General features: G+C 46.3%; 1 protein-coding gene across 3 annotated transcripts in view; it reads left to right on the top strand.

Moving 5' to 3' along the window:
• Positions 1-25467, top strand: part of sdk (sidekick cell adhesion molecule) — a 144098-nt gene that overhangs the window by 82686 nt on the left and 35945 nt on the right. For all 3 annotated transcript variants that reach the window (XM_075701064.1, XM_075701063.1, XM_075701062.1), the window contains 3 exons: positions 652-931; positions 20104-20564; positions 23849-24026. In XM_075701064.1, coding sequence (XP_075557179.1) covers positions 652-931; positions 20104-20564; positions 23849-24026 — 919 coding nt within the window. The remainder of the gene's footprint in view (positions 1-651; positions 932-20103; positions 20565-23848; positions 24027-25467) is intronic.

Raw genomic sequence — 25467 nt, 5'->3', positions numbered from 1 at the left:
TTTTCCAAAATGCATGAACAAGGTTCTACTGTAGTATTGCCATTCAACATGTTTGTTGAATTTTTCCTGTACCATACACCGATGAGGTAAGCGGCCGTTTTAATTAGTTCTATTTAACCAGAGTTCAAAAAGAGATGTGCTCCATTTAACCAAACTTTGTTAGCATTGCGCCTCTAGTGGTGAACCAAAGTTTACCATTGTTTCGTTTGTCTGGCATTATCATTTAAGTAAGTTTCATTTATGCGAAGTCCGCTGTAATTCATCATTTATACAAAATTGATAAATTGGGATGGTCTTGCATCATTAAAATTTACATGTACTTTCTTCTAATTATTAGTTTTCTTCATTACAAATCTTATCTCTGTACTCTACTGATTGGTCGATGAAAACTAGTCAAAGTTAGCTAAATCAGCATGATGGTATGTTTTACAGCATACACTATTTACAGACAATGCTGGTTTCCTATGACTTCACATCGTAGTAGTGTTACAGGGTGCCGTTAAGTCATGTTCTCTTTTTGCCATCTCAATACTGCTCCTCCTCCACATTTGGGCCAACATTGTATGTATTTTCTACAATGACACATGCTGTGTTTTCATAGTGCTGACTACATAGCTGTGTTTGCGAAAATAGCATGACGTGTATTTACAGGTGACAGCCAAGGCCACCTCATCAACCACTGTGGTGGTGTCCTGGGGTCCTGTGCCTCGGACACACCGCAGCGGTGTCCTGGAAGGTTATCGGGTGGTGTACCAGGCAGCCAGGGAGTCAGCGCCCATGCGCAAACACATTGAAAGCAATGCCACTTTCACCACCACCCTGACGGAGTTGCGAAAGTACACTGCATACTCGGTGCAAGTGCTGGCGTATACTCGTGTAGGCGACGGAGCCCTCAGCCTGCCACCCATATCAGTTACCACATTCGAGGATGGTGAGTGGACGGTGTGATAGGCTGCTTGTGTTGCATATGCTGTTGTGTTGCAAATGCTCTTTGGTCCCCTACTAGTCAATCTGTGCACATGCACCCGATGACAAATTTTATTGTACCACAGCACTGCTATGGGACCATTAGAAAGCACATGCCAAGGACAAGATTTTCTGTATTTTGGGGCTCTGCACCCACTATTTGACAGTGAAGTGCTAAGTGTTGCACAATATTTTAATGCTCCCATAGGTACACAGTAACCTCTTCTGTCCGATTGTAAGGATTTTGCAAGGTGCCAGATGTAATGCTTATGGGGAAAATATACTTATTAAAGTGCATGATTTTCACACTTATTTAGCTTAACTTGTCATTTGTTTCTGTATAGTAGGAGCAGTTTCTTGCATCTCTTGTCCTCTAATTGTGCTTGGTACCAAGGAAAGCTCACCTCTAACATGGACTCTGAATTGAGAGATGCACAGGCATGATGAGCAGCTTTTCAAACAGCATTCTCCATCAACAGCTATGCGTATTCCGGCCTGTTGGCACCCCAGTCACTCTACACCGATGCCAAGAGTCTGCAGACAAATTGCTGATGGCCTTGTGAGCAATTTGTCAGAAAGGCAGGAACAAACTTGTGGGCAAGAGTTCAGTGATTTTGTTGTCGCACTGCAACGGTTTAGTGTGGGAAACGTGGTGTCTTCAAGGCAACGGCCGGCCGTTCGGATCTATCAAGTCCTCACTTTGCACTGTTTCGTCCTATCATTCCCAACAAATACTTGTGTACTCGCCATGGTTACTTAGTGGCTTTGGCGTTACGCTGCTAAATACGAGGTCACGGGATCAAATCCTGGCCGCATATCGATGGGGACATAATGCAAAAACACCCATGTACCGTGCATTGGGCGCACATTAAAGTACCCCAGGTGGTCAAAAGTAATCCAGAGTCTCCCACTATGGCGTGCTTCATAATCAGGTTGTGGTTTTGGCACATAAAACCCTAGATATAATTATATTATTAGATACTTGTATTTGCTTGAGATTTTGGTCATGATCCTTCGAGAGCAAAGTATTAGTGATAACTGGTCGCTGTATTGGCTGGAGATGGCTTTTGAGATTTTAGCCGCTGTCAGATCTCAGAGGCCATTCATTAAAAAGGATTTCGTTGGGAGCGAAATGTGAAAACACCCATGTACTTGGATTTAGATGGACGTTAAAGAACCCCGGGTGGTCACAATTTTCTAAGTTTCCCACTACAGCATACCTTGTAATCAGATTGTGCTTTTGGCAGTATTTAATACCAGGTAATACCAGGCCGGCCGGGCCCAACGAAACTATTAATGCTGTGTGAACAGAGGGAACAAAAGCAGTGCATGTGGAAAACACCGAACCATGTGTGTGAAAATTGAGCTTATTAGCCACTGGTAGGCACGCTGATTGCATCGAATGTGCGAGTTCACTGTCCATGCACACAGGTTCATGCAGTTCGGAGCTTTCTACCCACATGCGAGCACGTTGACAAACTTGGCACGCATACTCGCAGTAGTTGTCGGCTGGTCAGTCGCGGACCTAAATGCCGCTTCAATGACAGTCATTCGAACCCTTACGCATGATTTTGCGAACAGTCACTGGTGAGCCACCCATAGGAACGTATTAGCAGCAAGCTTTCTGTGATGCTTTGAGGCCCATTATCGATACAGTCGGCAGTGAATTTTTGTCATAGCCACATCACTGGCCACACTGTCTAGTCCATTAAGCCTTACCTGAGACGCATCGTCTGGTGTCGGTGACTAAGTTACGATTTCATACCGAATCAGTGCAGACGTATACACAGCAGTCGCACGATCCTCAGGAAGCTGACAAACCGCATTGCCTATGAAAGCAAGTGCACTGGATGACCATTGTATGTTCACGACCACCATCTTTGTGAAATATTGTACGGTGAACCCAGGTTCCAAATGTCATCGTAAGCACACAATAGTGCCTTTTCATAGCTTAAAGCGACCTGTCATAACACTAGGTTTGCATTTACATGGCGGGGTCGAAAATATCATGCATCAGGACGCTGACTTCCAGCTGCAGACACATTTACACGGATAGCAGGTGGACACAGACGAAAAAAAGGGGGGCGAGAAGGGCAGGGTACGTCGCAGGAACTTGCCTTGTGCTTCTTGATATGAGAACTCTGTACCGTTGGTGTCGAGTGATTCGATGTGCATTCCCCGCTATTGACCTTTGTAAAGCACCGGTCACAAATATTGGCAAAACCCACCTGTTTACTGGGAGAACAGGAAAGCAGTACCTTCTAAGCAATAGAAGATTGCCATTAAGGGTAATATGGCCAACTATTAAACTGAAAGGTCCATACGTATTTAGGACAACTTTGCTATTTCTTCAGCTTCAGAGGGAAAAAATGCACTTAATCCTATTTGACAGTATTAGTAGTAGCGGTAAACTTTATTTAGAAAAAAAAGAATTGTGCAACAGACCTTCTATCGATAAAAAATATTTTTGACACCTTCATATACGAACTGAGTTGTTATCAGTGCTGGCATACTATAAATCTCAATTGATAGATACCCAAGTTACTGATAGCTAGCAAGATTCTTGTTAAGTACAGTAAAAGCTCGTTAATTCGGATCTAATGGGACCGGGAAAAATGTACGAATTATCCAAATGCCGAATTAACAAATGAACAGGACAAACAACATTAAAATCAAGTTGGAGAAGCGTACCTTTATTTACTGAAGTATTTTGCAATATCCGTCTGCTTTTTCGGGTAGACACCGGCTGAAATCACAATTTTTCTTAACTCTTCCAAGTGGCCAACAGCCCGCAAACTGTTGGAAGTGCTCCGGCAAACATCCTCCAATATCAAAAGTGCCTCCGTCACTTCTCGTAAGGTGCGATGAGGTCATGGCTGCACCTCCTCGCATGTCTCTTTGTCTGAATCATGGTCTTCCCTGATGCCCGTGGTATCATTAATAATTTCTTCATTGGTCAGGAGACCAGTCGTGGCAACACAATCATCAATCGCAATGTAGTCCTGAAGAGTCACATCTATGGGAAGGGCAGCATCGAAGGTCGGGGAGTCATGATCAGTGGACTCGACTGACACCTTGTCGGCTACTGCCGCATGCTCGGGCCTCACAAAACCACTGTGCCGAAAACAATTGGCGATGACTTGCGGAGGTCAAAATAGAGCAGTTTCGTCTGCATTGAACATGTCACTTGGTTCGTATGCAGCAATGTGCTCAAGCAGCTTCACATTTTTCCAGTGAGTGGTCACGCTTTCATCAACGCTGGCCTTTTCACCGCACACTCTTCTGAAGCTCTGAACGAGTCAATGTTCATCATTGCAGGGTATTTCTCACCTTGTGCCATAATGAGAGGTCTGCTCAAAGGCAGATGCGCGTTACGACAGTCAGTAACCCACTGGAGCAAAGCTTCTTCGAGCTGGGGATGAGCTGCGATTTGCAACCGCTTTCTTGATGCATGAAACTCCTCGCTTTTGAAGGCTTGAAGAATCTGTTCATTTTTACGTACGTTCCAAATGTGCTCTGCTTCACGTTGTACTTCGTCATAACATGCTGTCGCAATTCGCCGTTCTTCAAAGCCTGCAAAATTTCCACCTTAGCGCCAAGTTCTTGACTTAGTACTTCTGCCACTTTGCCAGCATTGCCATCACTGTAGCGCATGATGTGGTGGCATGCAAAACACGGTCAAAACGAAAAAAGAAAACTCCGCAAGAAGAGAGGATACCGACTCGACAACACAAGGGAAAATGGCATCGAAGGCGCAGTGGAGCGAAGAAGGAAGACGCCAACGTTCGGTGATGCTGCGATTGCCCCCACTAATAGATGACGATGGCGATGCCTCTCAGGTTTCGGTTTCACTCCTGTGGTGCCAGCGCTGCTTTACTTTCGTGTACACTTTCACTTTCGGCCCCACACTTTCGTGTAGCAGCAGCCGTCAACATTTGTCCGAATTAAGCGGTGCGGGGCCGAATTCTGACGAATTAACGATGGTTTGGTCCCTTAGACTAACATGCACTTTGCCCGGGACCAATAGAGCCGTCCGAATTATCCAAATTTCTGAATTAACGGGAGTCGCATTAACGAGCTTTTACTGTAATGTGATTTGCCTGCTGAGCGTATATAGCACTCTGTTTTTATAGTGAAACTATTAAGGGCTACTTTTCCCACTATAGTGTTGTCCGCGTGTAGAAAAAAATTCCGAAGATAGTGCAACACTGGGCCGACCCACGGTGGAGGTGATGCAGGCGTTAAGCACTCCCCATACGTGGGCTGATCCCAAAGATAGTGAAATGCTGCGCCGACCTGCGGCAGAGGTGCCGTTCGCCATTAACTCTTTCGTTACCATGCCTATTCAAATTGATCACCGGTGATCAATGCTTTAGATCACCGATTTCGACACATTTGAGCCGTTTCTTATCTACTTAAGGCCATCCAGTAGTTAGTACAGGCACTGCACTTTCAGAATCAGCTTAAATTATCGCGATCTGGCGATGTTATGATTTTTGGTGGACCTTTTTGCGAACTAGTGTGCGATCCGCCGCAGATCCAATGTGTACGCCGGACGTTTTCAACCAGTTTCCAAGAGTTTAGGTTTCGCTTCTCTCGTAAAATCCCGGCAAGGGCTGCTGCCGGTGTCACTGCGTAGTTATCGAAAGTCGCTCTCATGGCATCGTCCCGTGCAGCTGCGTTGCAAGAATAGCGTCGTGCTCGAAACAATGTTGCACTTGCACTTCAATTTAGTGATGAGTACTCAAGTTATGATTCCGAAGATGACAGTGAAGCAGATTCAAGCTTTGATGGCAACAATGTTTTGAGTCAGCATGGGACATCCGCAGCTGTTTACTGCGAGTTTCCTCTACGGCCTTCAGCAGTCTCCTTCTTTGTGCGCACTTATCTACCTATCTTTTTGCATGACCTGAGAGCTGTACTGATTATCTTCAGGGTGCATGCTTCGCTTGGTTATGATATGCTGCCATAGGCAGCAAAGAAACTTTCGTTCACGCCAAGAGGGCCACCCGTAGCATATTTCAGCCTAGCACTACGGATTAGTGCAAGACAGTTTACAACGGTGTGGAATTTCTTCCTACTGCTCTTCTCTGCAGAGGTGATAAAGACAATCCGCAAAAATGCAAACAGATATGCATGGGTGCACAATTTTGTAGTCGCCCAGCTACACTGAGAGCGATCTGGCCTGGAAGAGGTGCATGACTCTAGATGAACTGGTGAAGTACGTCCCTTGGACTTATCATCAGACCATCCTCAGAAGGCGCCGAAAAGGCGGAACTGCAAAATGTGTTACGAGGAACACAAAGTTGAACAAAAACAAGACTCTTTCTAGAAAAAGTGCGGAGTGCACCCATGCTTCCAAAATACAGGAACTGCTTCACTGCATGGCATGAGCGATGAAGTGGTCATAGTTTCTTTTTTGTATCCGAATAATGGCGGCGTACTGAGCATTTATTTTTTCAAACACTATTCCTGGGTTATTCATCTTCGAAATGTATAATCTGAATTTCCTTTGATATTAATGTTTTTGCAGATATCATGTTTCTTTAGTGTTGTTTTTATCAACTAGGAGCAAAATTGGCGCTTTCTAGAATTTTTGTTTTACCTAATAAATATTTTGTTTGGCAGCATATGTTTTTGGAAAGAGCATTTCATTATGCACAATATGCTATGCTGCAATGTGTGCTGGGATATTATTTGTAATGGTGAATAATTTTTTTCCGAGACATAAAGAAAAGCCAACCATTTTCTCTCAGTAATGAAAGAGCTAAGGGGGCCACATACACAGTTTCACTGGTTATCCTTCTTCACAGAGTGGAATGGCACTGAGTTTTCTTGCACGAAATTAGTAAGCACAAAAGTGTGCATTAAATTTTCTGGTATTTGATATTTGGCTTTTTTTTATTATTCAATTTAATATTCAATTCAAAATCTAGTATTGAGTATTCATGCACCCCTACATCAAATACTGTGGAAACCATGTAGCACAGACATGAAACATTGACGAACCGCTGCAAAATACTGTATTTACTCGCATAATGATTGCACTTTTTGTCAAAAAAATTGATGCAAATTCAGGAGTGTGATCATCACGCGAGTTAAATTTCCCATGAAAATAAACATTTTCTTTTTATACCCGTATTTGCTGCGGGATGACCAGCAGGCGGCTGCCGCTGTCAGTGCAGGACACCAAAACAAAAATGGCGGCTGGTGGAGCAAGCCGAATGCGCTGAACGCGATTATTTTTCTTCTCGTGAGTACATTACACGCTTTGAAACAGTTTCTTCCGTATCAGTAATGAGTAATATCATTAATGTCTGCAAGTTCGCAATAATAACGTAGCCATGTACACTTTGAGGGGACAAAAACAGAGATGGGCGCACTTAGTTGCCAGTGACATAGAAACACATGATAGGCATGCTGCTGAAACTGCGGCATCTGTCTTCACTGCTATCCTAATACAGCATGTTTCCGCTAAGGGTGGGTGAATATCTTAGCTGCATTACAAGCGTCAGCGTATGAATAGGGTACACTTCTAATGTATCGGTGTAAACGTGGCCCCTATCGTTGCCGCTCGCGATTTGTTGCGTGCCCACGAGTGCAGACGAGAGAAATCAAAAGGCGCCTCTTTTTTTGTTGTAGTTGTTGTTGACCACAACCATTGTAAAGCCTACAAATAATAAAGCCAGGGTAAGTTTGGCTGTAGATTCTTGTTTTTTCTTGGAAGGACAGAAAGTGATAAAAGGAATGATATGGGGTGTCTGCTTAAAAACCTGTTGAGTACACGCAGACCGCTTGGTATGTCTTCAAGAGTCACTTGCGTAGCATTCAACAGATGGTAAGCGCAATCATCATTAGCTAGACATGTCACACGACATATCGCTGCGGGAAGTTCAGGGTGCGCTCATTGCACGGGAAAGAAAAACAATTAATTTTGATGACAAAATTAAGGTGTGCGATCATTACGCGAGTGCAATCATTATGCGAGTAAACACGGTAGTTCTTACGCACAAAATAAGACACAGACTAAGCATAAACACACAAGCATACCTGTTATATTCAGTTGCGTTATTCATTTCATTTCTTTATTCCCCAGGGGGCGCTTCTGTTCATTATATATATATGGTTGTATACGTTGAATAAACGGCTTTTTACTTCGGGACGGCTGGAGTCTGACTTCCATCTTCGGTCAATACCACATTGGCGACGAGAATGTCGTGAACGTACCCCCAACCCCGCTGAGCCGTCCGTATCCGGCCACCATGAGCTTCACCGGGCTTGCTTCGCCACCGTTTTTCCTTCCGACGCCCAGCCGTCCGTCGTTGCCATTGGAACAGTGGGAGCAGATGTTGAACGTGTACTTGCTGGCATCCGGAGCCGCCGCATTCAAGCCGGAGCAATGCAAGGCTATTCTTTTGCATTGTTTAGGGGCGGAGGGCCAGCGTATTTATCAGACGCTACATGCAGGGACCAGCGCCGCAGCACTCGCCGATGACGAAGTCTGTCATGGCCCCTCCTGACAAATACGACTCTGCACTCGCCGTATTACGGCACCAGTTTTCGACGTCGCGCAACGTTATCATCGAGCATCATCGATTTCACTGCCGCAGCAAACACACAGGCGAGTCCGTTCATGACTTTGTTGCCACTCTACGGGAGCTAGCGTCACATTGTTTGTTTGCCTCTCAAGATGATGCTCTGCGGGATCAATTCTTTGCCGGCGTAGCTTCCAATCTTGTATGCGCGCGGTTACTGCTCGAGGGTTCCACACGTCCATTCGAGAATTCAGTTCAAATTGCACTTCAGTTTGAGCAAGCGGCTGAAGAGCTAAAGGAGCTTTCTGCTTCGGTCGAAGCAATTTCATTGTGGCAGCATCGTAAACCATTCTGGCATTCTTCAAAAAAAAAGGAATTCACAACCGGCAGCCACTTTTGAGCATAATTTAACGAGGAGCGTGGGCGGTTCACGTGCGCCACAGCAGAACCGCCCCCCTGAGTGGAACCGAGAACAGAGTAGTCGCTCCGGTTCGCCACATTGTTTCCGATGCGGCTCGCCGGGCCACATCGCGTCAGCACCGCAGTGCCCAGCGCATGGCAAGACTTGTTCGTTTTGCGGTCGCAAGGGCCACTTTCAAAGGGTATGCAACCGCAAGCTAACTCATATGCAAGGCCGAGTCCATGAAATTGAATTTCATGAAGATGTTTCGTCATCTAGCAGTGCTGAGCAAGTGTTAACTGTGCAACGTTCCGCGCGTAGTGGAATTCATATTCAAGTGCAAGTCGCGAATGTCACTTTGACATTCCTTGTTGATTCAGGGTCGTCTGTTTCAATCCTGTCGGAGCAAGAATTCAGTCGATATTTTCAGAGCGTTCTGCTCCTGCCTGCTCCACATGTTAGTCTGTTCGACTACTCTCAGCAGCCGATTCCCGTGCTAGGTTGTTTCCGGGCAGACGTTTGGTTTAAAGTTTGGTTTAAAGACCGCACAGCCTCGCTACGTTTTTATGTTGTTCACCAAGGAACTTGTCTGGTCGGTCTTGATGGCATTAAAGCCTTAGATCTTCACATTGAGGGTTCTGCTCTCAAGTGCTTATACACGTCCGTTGCTCCACTGCCGATTGTCGTTGACCCGCTATCCTGCTCCATTTCCACACCGTCAAGCACGCAGCCCTGTAACAAAGCTCTTCCGCCAGCCTTAGCACATGGGTTCCGTTCACTTTTCAGTCCCGAGTTGGGTCTTGCTAAGGGGTTCACGCATCGCATCAAGACGCGGCAAGGCGCGCAGCCTGTAACTTCGAAGCTTCACCGTCTGCCATATTCTCTCCGGTCACCAGTATCAAATGAGCTTCAGAGGTTGCTGAGCCTTGACATCATCGAACGCATTGATGCTTCTGAATGGGTGTCCCCCATTGTTGTTGTTAACAAGGAAGGTGGTAGCATCAGGGTATGTGTACAGTCGAACCCGGCTATATCGAACTCGCAAAAAAACGCCTATCAGTTCGATATAGAGCATAATTCGATATAAGCCTGCTAAATAATTGGATGTCATAAAAGCACATACCATTTAGCTTAGCACATACCAAACTAGCTTAGTTTCGCACGAAATAGTCCTGCATTTTCTTCTGCTTTGGCAATTTCGCTGCCTGCGACGCACGCACTTTTCCACCTTAAGGAGTCAGAGCAGCTGAGGCCGCAACTTTCCGCATTCGCGCAGAAGCACCGGACTAGTGCGAGCGCACCAATCACTTCGGAGGATGTGGGCCAAGGACCGTCGTTGCTTTCCTCATTGTGCCCACTTTCACTTGTGCTCGGTACGATGTTGGCAATGTAGTCTTCGTTTTCGGGCTCTCCCGTGTCGCGACACATCATTTGCGCTCACGAACTCATCCACCGTTGATTCGTCAACAGCTTCCGGAAATTCTGTCAGTTCGCTCCAAACTTCGGCAACACTGGCAACGGCTTCGTCGCATTCATCAGAATTTACAGTCATCACCGAGCACGCGGAAGTCGGCACGGCTGAAGCAATTTCAGATTAACCACTCGTACACGGCCGTGCGTACGGGTCGGGCGCCACGGGCACTGGGTCGCGAGTTTGGACGCTTTAGCCCTAATCTCCCCCTTATTCTTCAATATCGCGCCGAGAGTGCTCCTCGGAATCTTGTGCTCTGCGGGGACATCCGACTCCTCACCGCGTTCGACACGATTTATGATTGCGAGCTTCACGACGAAAGGCAAATTCTTCCGCTTCATCACGGCAACACTGCGGGAGAAGGCCTACAAGGCGCACACAAAAACAGCGAGACAAGTCGCACTTTCGCCATCTTGCATGACGAGGGCAACGAGGGCACAAGAGCATCTGATTGGCTGTCTGAGCAAGCGCTGTGGGCGGGCCAGGATCATTTTCTGCAGGGGGGCTGCCGACGGCTCGTCCGAGGCAGCGCGGTTGGGCGCGGTCACGGTAGGGAGAGCAGTTGGATGGAGCCGCGCAGCCGGCTTTTCTCCGCCACCGCGAGGGAAAGCAAACTTCCGGGGGCACTTTCCGCCGCTTGACGTTCGATATATCGGGTGTCGCTGCTATTTTTGTTCGATGTAAGCGTAATTTTTGCGATATATAATCATTGTAACTATATCGTGTAGAGAAATTGTTCGATATATAGAATAATTCGATGTAAACGGGTTCGATATAGTCGGGTTCGACTGTAGACCTTCGAGAGCCGAACAAAGTTATTGTTCCAGACAGTTTCCCGTTGCCCCACACAGAGGAGCTGCTTCACGCTTTGGTAGGCGGCACACACTTCTCAAAACTTGACTTGGCTTCCGCTTACCGTCAGGTTCTCTTGCACCCTGACAGCAGGGATCTGACAGCTTTCATCTCTCATGACAGCCTTTTTCGTTTTAAAAGAGGTTGCTTTGGGTTGGTTTCTACCCCAGCGGCATTTCAGAAGATGATGGCGACAATCCTTGACCGCTCCCCTGGCGTGTTGTTCTACGTTGATGATGTCATCATTTTTGGCAAGACCGCAAAAGAGCACCTTTCAAACTTGAAGATCGTGCTGCAGAAGATAAAAAACGCAGGTCTGAAACTGAACAACAATGCCTTTTCGACGTTGCAGAACTTGCATTTCTAGGGCACAAGGTCACTGCACGTGGTATCTCGCCACTTCCAGAGAAGGTAGACTCCATAGTTAACACACCAATGCCAACTGATGTTGCCTCCCTTCGTTTGTTCCTGGGTCTCGTAGAATACTTTTCCAAGTTTGTCCCACACTTGGCACAAGTGGTTGAGCCTATGAGAGTCTTACTTCGCAAAAATGAGCCATTCATCTGGTCTGCCGAAGCAGACAGCAGTTTCAGGAGGGTCAAAGAAATGCTTTCATCGAGTACAGTCCTCCATATGTTCGATCCATCACTTCCAGTTATTGTGTCGACCGACGCATCCGAGTGTGGGCTGAGAGCAGTCCTGCAGCAACAAAGTGGCCACGAGCTCCGCACAGTCGCTTTCGCATCTCGTACACTGTCGCCTGCGCAGAGAAAATATTCAGTCTGTGAACGAGAAGCTCTTGCTTGCATTTGGGCGTGTGAGCGATGGCACATGTACCTTTGGGGTCGCCATTTCACAATTCGAACAGACCACCAGGCACTGGTATCCTTGCTGTCCTCACAAGGACATGGAAGACACCCACTCCAAATCGCACGCTGGAGTGCACGACTGCTTTGCTACAATTTCACTGTTGAATACCGTAAGGGGTCCACAAACACTGTAGCAGATGCACTTTCTCGGCTACCAGCACCTACCTCGGAGGCAGAGATTGCCAAGGAGGAAGAAATTGTCTCGTTCATTGAGCCAGCCTGCGTGACTAAGGAGAAGTTCAGGCAGGCCGCCCTCAACGACAGTTGCCTGGAAACCGTGTGGGGGTTCCACTCTGCGTGCGGCTAGGGCTGAAGGCGAGCTCCGGATCTAGCCCCACGCAGTCGCTTTGTGTTACTCCCCAACCCGTAGCGGGGGAATCGCGGCTACGTCGGGTTCGAACGAATAAGGCAACCAGCGGCGTCAACTGTAAGAACGTTTATTGCTACAAGCAATAAAGAACACTGGCAGAGGGACGTCCTCTCTGTAATAGTAATAAATAGGCTGGCCTCGTTGCCCGGGATAGTCAGGCAACGTGGTCACTCACGGGTTGCAGCAGGTACTCCAGTCCGGCAGGTTAGGGGTCCGGCCTCAGAGAGAGAGTGTCTCCCCCGGTCGCGCTGTTTTGTACCTTTTTACCTGGGCGAGGGGAATATCCTCCTCGCCCGTCTGCTACCTGCCCGCAAGTCGGGGAGGAAGGGCACACGCACGTCGTGAGAGCGAGGGAGAATCGGGAGAGGGCATAGTGCGCCTCTCCCCTGTCTGAGTTCCTGGCCGCCAAAGATGTCCATACCAGAAGAGGTGAAACCGTTCTATGCCATTCGGGAAGAACTTTCTGTTGTCGATAACCTGCTACTGCGTAGAGAGCGCCTCGTTGTTCCGTCCTCCCTCACGGCTCAGATCATCGGCATCGCGCACAAGACACATCCGGGTATCACGCGCACGAAGGCGCGACTGCGTGAGCGGTTTCGGTGGCCACGAATGAATAAGCAAGTGAAAACGGCAGTAAAAAACTGCCACATGGTAAAAGCGACCATGGTAGAAGCTTGGCTGAGATATTGTTGGTCCTTTGGACCATGCAGCTCACACCAACAGATTTGCTGGAACCCTTGTTGACTACCATTCTAAATGGCCAGAGGTATATTTTTGCAGGGAAGTGTCCACGAGCACCGTGAAAGACTTCTTAACAAGTGTTTTTGCCCGTGAAGGCTACCCAGAAGAGATCGTTTGCAACAATGGACCTCAGTTCACTTCGCGTGAATTCATCACATTCCTGCAAAACAAAGGCATCAGTCTTTCACATTCTTCGGTGTACTACCCCCAAGTCAATGGGCAAATAGAATGTTTCAATCGCACATTGAAAAACTTCATTCAAGTCTCACTCCTCGAAAGACGACCACTCAGGCAAGCTGTCACAGAATACCTTGCCATTTACCGCTGTACTCCGCACGCCACCACCGGGGTCGCCCCAGCAGTCCTGCTGCATGGTAGAATGCCTCAAACCAGGCTAGATGTTGTGGGTTTCTCAGCACCAGCATTTGCTGAAGATCCAGCTAAGGAGTTGGCGCAACTTCGTCAAAGGGTTAGGCGCCAGCAGCAGAGCAGCAAGCACTACACGGACAAAAGGAGAGCTGCCAAGAAGACGAGGATAGCCGTAGGCGACTTTGTCCGTATCAAAAAAACCGTCCATTCGTTTCAGGGGAGACTGCGCCTTTTCTTATCCAACTAAAGTGATAGAGAGCAGGGGACCAGCTTCTTTCAGACTTGGAGACGGCCGTACATGGAATGCCTCCAAGCTTTCCAGGGTTCCGGAGAGGGCACCTGGGAACCAGGCCATCCTGCCACGCCGCAGCTTCCTGATGCGCTGCAACCTGCCACACCGCAGCCGCGGTCTCCTGAGGCGCTGCAGCCTGCCACGCCGCAGCCGCGGTCTCCCGATGTGCTGTAGCCTGCCGTGCTACAGCCTCCTTCTCCCAGGACGCAGGCACTGTCTCTTGGCATACCACAGCAGCAGCCTACGAGCCCGTCACCAGTGCGACGTCCAAAGCGGCCGACCCGAGAGGGCCGGCCACCTGCCTGGCTCCAAGACTATCAGATGAACTAGTTGGCTGTCTGACGTTGTGTACATAGTTTGTAAATATGTGTAAATAAGTACAGTGTGCAAGCTTTCGGGTTATCCTTACTAATATTTACTAACAACTAATCACAAAAAATAAGGGAGGGAGTATGTTATATTCAGTTTCGTTATTCATTTCAGTTCTTTATTCCCCAGGAGGCGCTTCTGTTCTTCATTATATATATGGTTGTATACGTTGAATAAATGGCTCTTTACTTCGGTACGGCTGGAGCCTGACTTCCACCTTCAGTCAATACTACAATACCGTCTGTGTATATTTTGTCTCTAGTCTTAGTTAATGTGTTATTTTGCCCCTGAAGGTTGTTTCTAGCATGATGATGTGCATCTCGGTGACACATTCTGCCGACTAGTCGGCCAATCATTGGCGGCGGCATTCTCTTGTTGGGGTCCGGTCAGCCTAGTGTGACTGGGTCTTTATAATTGGTATTTTGAGTAATGTGTATATAAATAATAAATAAATAAAATAAGCATTGATGCTTTAAACTCTGCGATAACAGCCTTGAGAATGTACCATAAGACTTTTGAGATCATTAAATCATGAATTTAAGGAAGTGAGCATTGTTAACCAGCAACATCACAGCAACTTATTTAAGCGTAAAAATGTCAGTAGCATTTGCTGAGCGTTTCTTTCTTGAGCCAACAGTGCGTCCTCCAGTTCCTCCACACATTGCGAAAGTGCCTGTTCACCCCCATTACTTTGATTGCACTCTTTTGCAAAGTGAACTAAGGGTGCTTCTCATCTCCGAATAAGCAAGAATTAAACAACCTACATACTATATGGAAGCCTTACAGCATCCTGCCTGGCCCTAGAGTAACATGGACTGGCCATGCTCAGCTGCACTAAATGCTAATTTTGGCCACTTCCGCATACAGTTAACAATTGATTTTCTGAACATGCCCAATAATTCGAGCACCTTCACGGCACCGCCACGTACCCCATAGAGTCAATGTATAAGGACATCTGAAATTTTGCACACTGAAACCGTTCTCCCACAGACTTTCGTTTTGATTTTGATTATCTTTTTGATAATCCGCCATTTGATTATCTCGCATCATCGAATCAGCACTCTCGTAAGCCGATATGCTAGCAGCTATAGTCATCGCAGCAACTGTAGGGCTAACTGCTTCAACATTCACTTCCAAGCTTCCAGCTGTTCAGTGCAGTGTATTTTATTGATTTTATTGAAATAATTCGTCGTCGTCAGCAATGACACCCGCTCCACCTTTGTCATCCTCGCCAGCGACTTTGAAGCGCAGAAAGTACCGACATTGCAAAATGTTGCTTCCTTAAAATTAGCTTCACCGTAATACAGTGGTGTTACGCAGTCAAGCATACACAACATATTGCGAGGAAGCATACCATGAGTGAAAAGGAGCCTCTGTCATCGGCAGTGGCGTAGCCAGAAATTTCGTTCGGGGGGGGGGGGGCTCACGTTGCAGCTTGGCCTCCTCCTTAAGAGGAAGCTTTATCTCGAATGCTCCTATCTAAGTGCATGTAGAAGGTGAATTAGATTTTCTCGGCAACCACTGCACACAATTTGATGAGGTTTGTTGCATCTGAAAGAAAAACTTAAATTCTACTGTCTTCTGGTTTCGAATTTTTCATATGGGGTTGTAAATTTTTTATTAAAAATTGGCACAAATCTCGAATTTTCATAAAACGAAACTATCACGTTTAAAACTCTGTACTTCAACAATGAAAAAGAATATCACAATTCTGTGAATCGCATCTAATAGTACATCTACAGCAGACAAAATTGATGTGTTACAAATGAATCTCAAACAATTTAGCATTATCGAAATACGGCTTTTGCAGAACCCTTGTGCACCACGTAACTAATTCACGTAAGACACAAATTGAGATACTGAATTTAACCGCTTTGACTCTTATAATAGATGCCGTTTGAAGAACCGCGATATCTGTTTTTGATAAAGAGCTTTTAGTTTGTAAACGTCGTGCTTCTATTTCTTTCGCACTTTCAAATTTTAAACAAAATTTTAATAGAACAGAATTTAAAACAAAATTCAGGCCCTAAATCAAACTGCCGTTTCCAACAGATACTAGCAGTTAACTTTCTCAAATTCAACAAATTTCATTAAAAGTGATCCAGGGGTTATCTCAGAAAAGCGTTTCTGCGTTTTACATTTATTTGAATAGGCCGCGTCGGAGTTGGGCCCGAGCAGCCGCGGGCCCGAGCATTCGATCCCGCGACTTCGTGCTACACAGCCCAACACCATAGCCACGTCGTGGAACAAGATGACCCCATTCGTCAATTTTTCACGTCACTTGTTCTTGATTGCTACACGCAGCCGATCCGGCGTCAATATCGGAAACGATTGATAGTCTCTCCAGCTTGAAAAATTCTATCAGTAATGGCCCCTGATGATTAAAAAAAAATGGTAAACAACACCTTTTCGGTGGGATTGACGGCCTTTGCTTTCTTTGGGGGCGGTGAATTCGAATGTTTCCACTGTAAGCTTTGCTGTCGTGTTTCAGGCTTGTAGTAGTGGCACCATGGTTCGTCCCCGATCACAATTGCAGACAAGAAGTCGTCACCCTCATTGTGATACCGGATCAGATGAGTCAAGGCAGCGCAGAACCTTCTTCTAACGTTGGTTCAAAATCTTGGGCATCCATTGCGCACACAAGAGCCGATGACCAAGATGTTCATGAATTGTGGTGTGAACCGAAGCGCAACTGATGGTCACACGCTCTGCCAGTTCATCTATGTTTATCCTCCGTTCTTGTCTCATCAGCTCATCAACTTTTGCACTTGTGTTGGGTATGATTGCACGATGGCTTTGGCCCGGTCTTGGATCGTCTTCGCAACTTTCACGTCCTTTTTCAACCTTTTGCTCCAAAGCTTCACAGTGGCCAATGAAATGCAATGTTCAACGTACACGGCAGCCATACGGTGAATAATTTCCTTTTGCGAAAAACCTTCAGCTGTCAAAACACTCACGGCTTCCCGCTGATCAAGTTCTGAAGTGTCCATTACGTCACAGAACCATGTTCAATCCAGTGTATGAGAGCATTTAAGAACATTTGCTCTCACATCTGCGTGTCACTTTTGTAAATGAAAGATGCCTGTGTGCTATGCGCATGCCTCGCAGATAATGAACCGAACCATTATTGCGCGGGGTGGGTAGGCTCACTTTCTTTTAACTCGCCCTCGTTCATTAGAAATGCGCAGATACAATGGAATATACAAATGTTTGATAAAGGGCAAAAAAGTGTTACTGGAAACGAAATTCACTGCACGTATACACAAAACGTCGTAACAAGATATGTAAATATACACATAAGTCTCCAATAAATCTACGTGTGTAAGATAAAGTCACTGTATATAATGCCTCAAACAAGGCAAATAAACATGTCGCGCAATCACAGATGCACAGAATCATAGATCTCGCCCCCATTCCATCCACTCCGTCCGATGTATTGCGTGCGACGTAAGGCGGCATGCTTGCTCCCCGCTTTTGTGCTTTGCGCATGCAAGACTGAGCCACCATCGTCGGCTCACCCATTCCACCCCCCCGTACTCTTTCACTCGCACATACAGCATGCGGCGCGCGGTCACAACGTTATTGCCCTGAGACATCATATGAAACATGAGGGTGACGGCGACAGCAGGAATGGGCCTGGAGTCTTCATATAGTTGAATAATATAATCACAGCATCCGGCAACCGAAGCGTGCCGTGGCCAATTACTTTCCGCAAAAGAAGTAACAAGCTGTCACCATGCGACAATTCGCTGCGCCGCAACAGTGATCTTTGTTTTTGTTTTAGTGGGGCAGGGGCACCGAAATTAAAAACCCCAAGGAAAATATGTTCGCCACAATTGAATGCCTACTTTGCATACCTAATGTGGCTATGCTGAATGAATATCGAAGAAAACGTGAGATGTTTGGTCCACCGAGAACCATACGCATAGTGCTCGGTATTTTACATTGGCAAGACAAGACTTTCCGGAGAGGTTGCGCTCAAGCGAACATGGTCTAATCCGTCAAGTCTTCACAGTGATGGCGGTGAGCGACCATTGTTACTTTTTCTCGTCTGCTAGCCAGAAGGCGTCCAAAACTCCGCCAGGCGAAAATTTACTCGGCCAGAGAAAACCGCACGTGCACTGAAGTACGCCGCGCGGTGGTTTCGGGGCAACACAAGAAAAACGCATGCACTCTGGCTGGCTCTGGCAGCCCACGGGTAGGGTAGCGAGAATTAAAAAAATTGAGAGGCTCAATGTGTCCTCACGAATAAAAGCCAAAGTAGAAAAAGTAAATAAGAACGCAGTTACTCTGGCTGGCTTTAGTGTCTTGACATGGATGCTTTGGCGTAGGTGAAAAGAAATATTGATATATAAACCACCAGAACGCTTCATCTCATCGTATCTCGCTGCATGTTTTGTCAACTTGTTTGATAGTGTGTTGATTTGGCTTGTCTCGTTGTATGTTCCGATCTAAGACTTTAGAAAAGTCAATGCACCTTTGGCGTCAAATGTTTCTAACAACATTAAGCCCACAAAGTTCCGGAATTGAAAATCTAAATCACGACTTTGGAGATATCAATGCAACTTTCGCATCAAAAGTTTCTTAGAACTTTATAGCCATAAAGTGTCAGAATTGAAATCCAAGCGCTCCCGATTCCGCGGCCTCAGCGAGATGCCATGACGAGCCCGTTCGCCATTAAAACGCCTTTGAAACTTTGAGCTTGGATAGGCCTCCTTGCTTTATGTGATTCCCGGTGCATGGGCGTTGCCGCGAAATCCAGCACGATTTCGCAATGTTCGCGCACTAAAATGTTTTTTCGAACATGAAAAGAACATTCTAGACAAAATCGAGCATGATTTCCGGCGCCAGGGGTTGTTTTGGCCGGCGGCGCATGGACAGCACGAAAAAATTTCGGGGGGAGGGGGGGCTGAAGCCCCATAAGCCCCCCCCCCCTGGCTACGCCCCTGGTCTTCGGGACACTGTATCTATTCTTTAATTATGCACGTGGGTCTCCGCATCTCCTGTCGCAGTACGAGCACCAATACGCTTAATAAGTGCACTGGAGGACCTTAAGAACGGTTTAGGATGTGCCTGTGGCTATTTAAGCTTTGGTAGTAAAAGAAGTTATGCATTCATTTTTTGCATTGCCCAATTTTTTGGAGGTTATTGCGGCCCAAGCAAAGGATGAATAGATCACAGAAGTGTGTGACAAGGAGTGTGCGTGTCCACAAGTGTAACACCTTCCCTATTCTATTGTGTGGTTCATTTGGGTCTGTGGGTTTCGGCTGGTTCGTAATAAGTGGGGACCCCAACAATGCACTCCAATTAGATTCAGAACACATGTGCTTTAATCAAGTCAACAGAAAATTTCAAGTAATAATTCAAGTAAGGTCATTTCGTTATAATGAGGGTTCACTGTGTCTTGCAAAGCCTTTTACAGTGGTTTCTGGACAGCTTCACTTCAAAAACAATGCAGCTTCTGTGTGCTGTTTTACATTTTTTTATACCAATTTGCTTAATTTTGTCCTATCTTCTTTGAGTGCAACAATAATTACTCAATGTGGTTCCCAAAGGGAGCAAAGTTGTGCAAAGGTTTGCCACTTTGCCATCTGATGTTGCGTGTTAAAGCCACCTCTCATTTGCACAGGGGCTACATTCAACGTAGGGCAATCTTATTTACCGCTGCCTTTGCTCTGTTTGTCCATTCGCAGTACTTTTTTTAAGGAAATATAGGTTTATCGCTAAAACGAATGCATGTATCACTCTAAGTAGCTCCAAGTTTAACGACAGCCTCTGGTTGTAAAGGAAGCACTTGCATACATTTTGATGTATGTGCACGTGTGTCTGATATTTTCTAATGCTTTTTCATTTGTTTATTTCCTCTTAGTTCCTGGGCCACCATCAAATGTGTCATTCCCAGATGTCACCACAACAACAGCGCGGATAATTTGGGATGTCCCACAGGAACCGAATGGTGAAATTTTAGGCTACAAGATCTCCTTTTGGCGTCGCCCCAACTCCGGCAACGGTGCTGCAGAAAATGAGGACACTGCTGAGAGTGCTGATAAAGGTCGAGTGTCACGTGAAGTGTCGGCCATGGATCGCACATTGAAGGCCTTTGACCTCCAGCCACAGTCTTACTACGAATTCGCCGTCAGTGCACGCACACAAGAAGGATGGGGCGTGGAGGCTCGGGCGCTTGTGCTGACCACCGCAAGTCGAGAGAAGCCGCAGGCTCCGTCACGCCCACTTGTGAGTCCCTCGCAGGTGCAGGCAAGGCACGTCACTCTGAGCTGGACACCTGGACGAGATGGATTTGCACCGCTCAGGTGTTACTTGCTACAGCAGGTGAGGATGCGGCTATTCACCTGCCAGTTGTTTGGAGGAAGGGCTATGCTGTGGCTTAGGTTTGGACTCGCCTCAGCTTAGTGAAAAAATAATTGTGAAACACGTACATTGAGACTACGTGACCAGTTAGCCCATTACAGTGTATGGGAGTGATTTGAATTGACCAATTTGGTGCAAAGTACACCATGTGCAAGCTACAGTAAAACCTCGATAATATGATCTCTGTTTATCTGAAAATTCAGTTAATTTGTTATACTTCTGCAGTCCCATAATTTGCCATGCAGGTTATACGGAATAATTGGATAACACCTCGTGCATCTATCCCAATAATTAATAATTTCCTGTTGTAGCCTGTAAGACCGCCATGCTGCGGTGTGCTTCCGGCTTTGCATATCTCGAAGGCAGGACCAGAAATAAGGCCACCCATGACGTGTTTCCAGGTTCTGCAATAGCTTCTGTCTATCAGCTTTGATTGTTTCTGGCGCTTGCAATGCATATATGCGTGGCCTCCAAGATTGAATTCTAGAGAGCCATTGCTGGGACTGTGGTTCGGACACTGCAATGTGGGCACTGATAATCTGTACAGCTGTGCAAAGTGCCTTCGTTATGGAGTAGTGCGCATTAATTATTTGCATTTCTGCCTGCTACAAAAAAGAGAGAGCATCATTATTATCATCATTTTCTTTTGTGTTTCTGCATTGCATGGGTCATCATGTTTTCTCCAACTGCTGGTTGTTGTGTGCACACAATTTTCGACCACGTTAAATATCTCAGCCATGTGTGCGTTTCCACTAGTGTACGAAGACAATGAAAGTATGGACGAACTAGGCCGACTGGACTTTCGGGTGCTCAGCCATGCTCTCTCAAGGGAAGCAGAAAACTAGGTCCTTTCTCATCCAGGGGACGTATTCTGAAACGTTCGCCGCCGCGAAAGTTTCGCCCTGGCCACGCCTCCGCCGTTGCGGCGCGCGCTGAATGGCTGCTTTGACAAAACCGGAAATTCACTTGCGCCACCTGAATTTCCGGTTTTGTCAAAGCAGCCATTCAGAGCGCGCCGCAACGGCGGAGGCGTGGCCAGGGCGAAACTTTCGCGGCGGCGAACGTTTCAGAATACGTCCCCAGATCTCTCTCTCTCTCTCTTGCTCAGCTTTGCCGACTACTGAACATAGAAGCACTCATGCAGACATTGTGCGCTTACGTTCTAACCCATGATGTAAATTGCTTGATGAGGTGGCTATTACTTCTAGGAGAAATCAGAATGTTCAATTGAATAATAAATGTAATTGTGCTAATTAGCTTTTCCATTAATTCCTTGTGCCACATATTTCAATCTACGAATTACAGCCGCTGGGTTCGTATGGCATATCCACTTGGAATGAATCGGGATACTATTAATTTTTCAAAGTGTCTGACAAAATGCATTGGCATTCCAGTTACTTTTTAAAGAAACCGCTGTTTTATGCATTGTGGGGTTCTCTCACACCCGTACTCTTGGGACAAAGGAACGACAACACAGTAGTGCAAACAATCACAAGGGCATTTATTGCACCTTTCATAGATCAATGCCTGCTAGCCGAGTTGCTATCCACAAAACATGCCGATGGGCGCGCGACAAACCTAGAAGTCCGACTCACCGCGACCGGAAAACGAGCGAATATGTTCGCCCCATGCTGGATCCCAACGCCTGGTCATTCGCGCGTACTGTCACGCGAATGGTGGCGCATTCCAAGGCGGCCACGCGAGGCGGTCTCACAGAAGCATAGGTCGGCGGCGCGCGGGATGTCCACGCCATTCGCTGACCCGCCGGGGAAGAGCCAGCCCGACCTCCCCTGCGCCCCCAAGTAACCCTGCCGTGAGGCGGCGTTAGCAACGCAACACTCGCGCCATCTCTCGCACTGCGCCCCAACCACATCGACCGCCGCGGGCATCACGCAGGCCACGCGGCAAAGCCGGATTACAGGAGACGCGCTATGCAGGAAAAACATCAGGGGAGGCGCGAAGGTCGCGCATCCCCACAGCATAGAAGCGCAAAAGTAACTGGAACACCGATGCATTTGGACGGACACTTCGAAAATTAATATCTCGGAATTGGTGCTGGCCAGAGAATTCATTCTAAGTGGATATGCCATGCAAACTCAGCGGCTGTAATTCGTAGATTGAAATATGTGGCATAAGGTAATTAATCAAAACAGTTAATTAGCACAAGTACATTAATTATATACATGAGCATTTTGATTTTTCCTGGAAGAAATGGCCACCTCATCGAGTAATATTGATCATGGGTTAGAATTCTGCTTTCTGCCATAGGCAGTCAATAAAAAGTTTGGTGCAGCTAAAAAATAAAGCGCCATGTATATCCTCTGAACAAGCAAGTTCTGCTGCATGATTTATTGTCGACAAAAGCTCCAAATGATTGTGCCACACCTCAAGCTGATCATTTTAGCTCTGTCCTTTCATACTTGTGTTTAAAACCAGTCCATCACATTGTATGACAGAATAGCATGAAAATTACTTCTCTCTTCTCTCTTAAGTTTGAACTTGCCATGCATATTGTTTTATGCATTATGGCAAGCAAATGCATTGCTTCTTGAGTGCAATTTGTGTTGGTTGAGTGCAATTGGAGCTCTGGATCGCCTTGTAACTGTGCAATAAGTACCTATATTATGGGAACTGCAAAATATGCCCGAAGTTTAAATTTGCAGTTGTGGCCCCTTAATCTCCACATGCACTGTCAAGGATTTTTTTTGAAGAGTTTCAGTATTAAAAAATAAAAGGGAGGGGAGTGCAGGCATGACATCATTTATCCCTCGAGGACTAGCTTTGGTTTAGTTATTCAACTAGTATGCAAGGATAATCAATTAATCAGTGTGCAAAGATTGGGATGTTGTGGCAGTGGAGCCGACTGACCAGTAAAGCGGAGTTTTATCTGTGCATTGAAAAGCGTTCATTCTTTTTTTTTTTTTCTTCATGGCCTCCTCTAACATGATAAATATTAATACAGCTTTGTGCGCTACACACTGCACTTCTTTATTCGAAATGTTGTTTAGGGCAACATTAATATTTGTATTCAGCAATTTTTGCTCAAGATTAGCCAGGCACTATTGAAATATTATTTAGTGGTACAAATAAACGATCACAGAGAGAGCACACAAAGACAGGCGCAGTTGTTTGCTAATACGCACCAATTCGCCGAACAACAAGTTCTTCTAAACTATTGAAATACATGCGAAATGACACCATGTGCGTTAATGCGACTGCCTTTATCACTGCCTGTGGAATGACAGATTGAAAACACGGGCCCGTGGAAGGAGCTGCCCCAGAAACTAGACCCCAGCACCACTACGTACACGGTAGCAGGACTGAAACCAGCCACACGGTACTTGTTTCGGCTGAGGGCTGTCAATGACCTTGGCTTCAGCCCTTGGAGTGAGCCGTCTAATGAAACCTGGACACTGCCTGCAGGTCAGCTCCATACATCTGCTGTCAAATCTTATTTTGGCATCAGTTTAACTTTCATCTAATTTGACTCTGTTCAGACCGATGGTTTCAACAGTCTTTAGTTGAACTTAACATCATCAATGCTTGTTTTGATGTCCACTATTGTTGTGAATGTGATTATACCTTGAGTTTTACTGTTTGCATGTGTTTGTAATTACCACAATGGGAATGTGCATTGCATTATATTCAAAACTATGCCTTGTATACAATGTGAGTATATTTATTTTAATTGTCTCAAAATGTTGTGAAAGCTCTAGGGATAAGAAGGGTTTCAATGGCGCTATGCCTCGACACACCATGCACCGCAGTTGGTGCATCCCTCTGCAACTACCACGGCATGGTTCAAGCTCAAGGAAACAATGGACAACAACCACATGCACACTCAGAAAGCTTTTATTACACTTCCAATTAACACTTTGAGCAGGCCAGCTAGCTATAGTTTACATCACTGACGTTTCCCTCAGAAGAGGATATGCCACGTAAAGAGGGGCTTCCTACTTACTGGCTAGAAGGAGCAGCATCTGCCATGGCAGAAATGTGGCTGGCTAACTATGTGCGGGATGATGAGGAGCGGAGACTTGCTCTTGCTGCTTGCTGGTGACCAAAGAGAGACAGGTGGTTTCAGCAGAATCTCACATGACACGCCCAGTGGCTCTGATGGGGCTTGCAATTCCCATGCGCCACTCGCGAGAGGAAAGCTTTCTCCCTCTCATGAAACCTGCTGGTGTGAGTGTGCCCGATGTGGCATTAGCAGCATGTGTGATCGTCATGTTACATCACGATTTCCACAGTAAGTAAATACAAGACTTGATCTGCTACATTCCTGCTCCAAAACAACCCAACTGTTAAAAAAAAAAATACTTTCTGTAATGTGAAATCCCATTGACGTTTTAATATTGCAGCAAAATTTTAGCATAAAGAAAAAGAAAGAAAAAAGTCTGACCTTCATATTTTTAGTAGGAACTCCTGCACCTATTGTGCCAATTTGGTACAAACACGAATTCCTACTCCACACTGTTCCAGAACAGCTTCTGAATGTGTGCTCCGACACTGGCCACGAATAGCGAATGGATTCGTTCTCCGAAAGAGAGTGCAGCCGTTCACATGCCGCACACCACCACGATGGCACCTCCCGCACAGAATTTTCATACTTATAATTATAACACTGGACATTTCGGCTCTTCCGGCAAGTGGCCGGTGTGCATGCGGCCACTCAGGCGACTGCATTTAGAAGGTACTAGAATACGGTCGAGTGGGCCGAACGGCAGGCGCTTCCTAAAGCTGAGGCGCAAAAGAACAAAAAGTAGGCTGACGGCACTGCGAGCGAACTAGATATTAGAGACATGCGCATTCAGTGGGCGAGTTTCTCTGCCCCACTGCTGGTATAACGTAAAACTATTCCAAT

Source organism: Dermacentor variabilis, chromosome 8, assembly GCF_050947875.1.
Source record: "Dermacentor variabilis isolate Ectoservices chromosome 8, ASM5094787v1, whole genome shotgun sequence".
NCBI lineage: Eukaryota > Metazoa > Arthropoda > Arachnida > Ixodida > Ixodidae > Dermacentor > Dermacentor variabilis.
The sequence above is the reverse complement of the archived record's forward strand: the minus strand, read 5'-3'. Positions and strand labels throughout refer to the sequence as shown.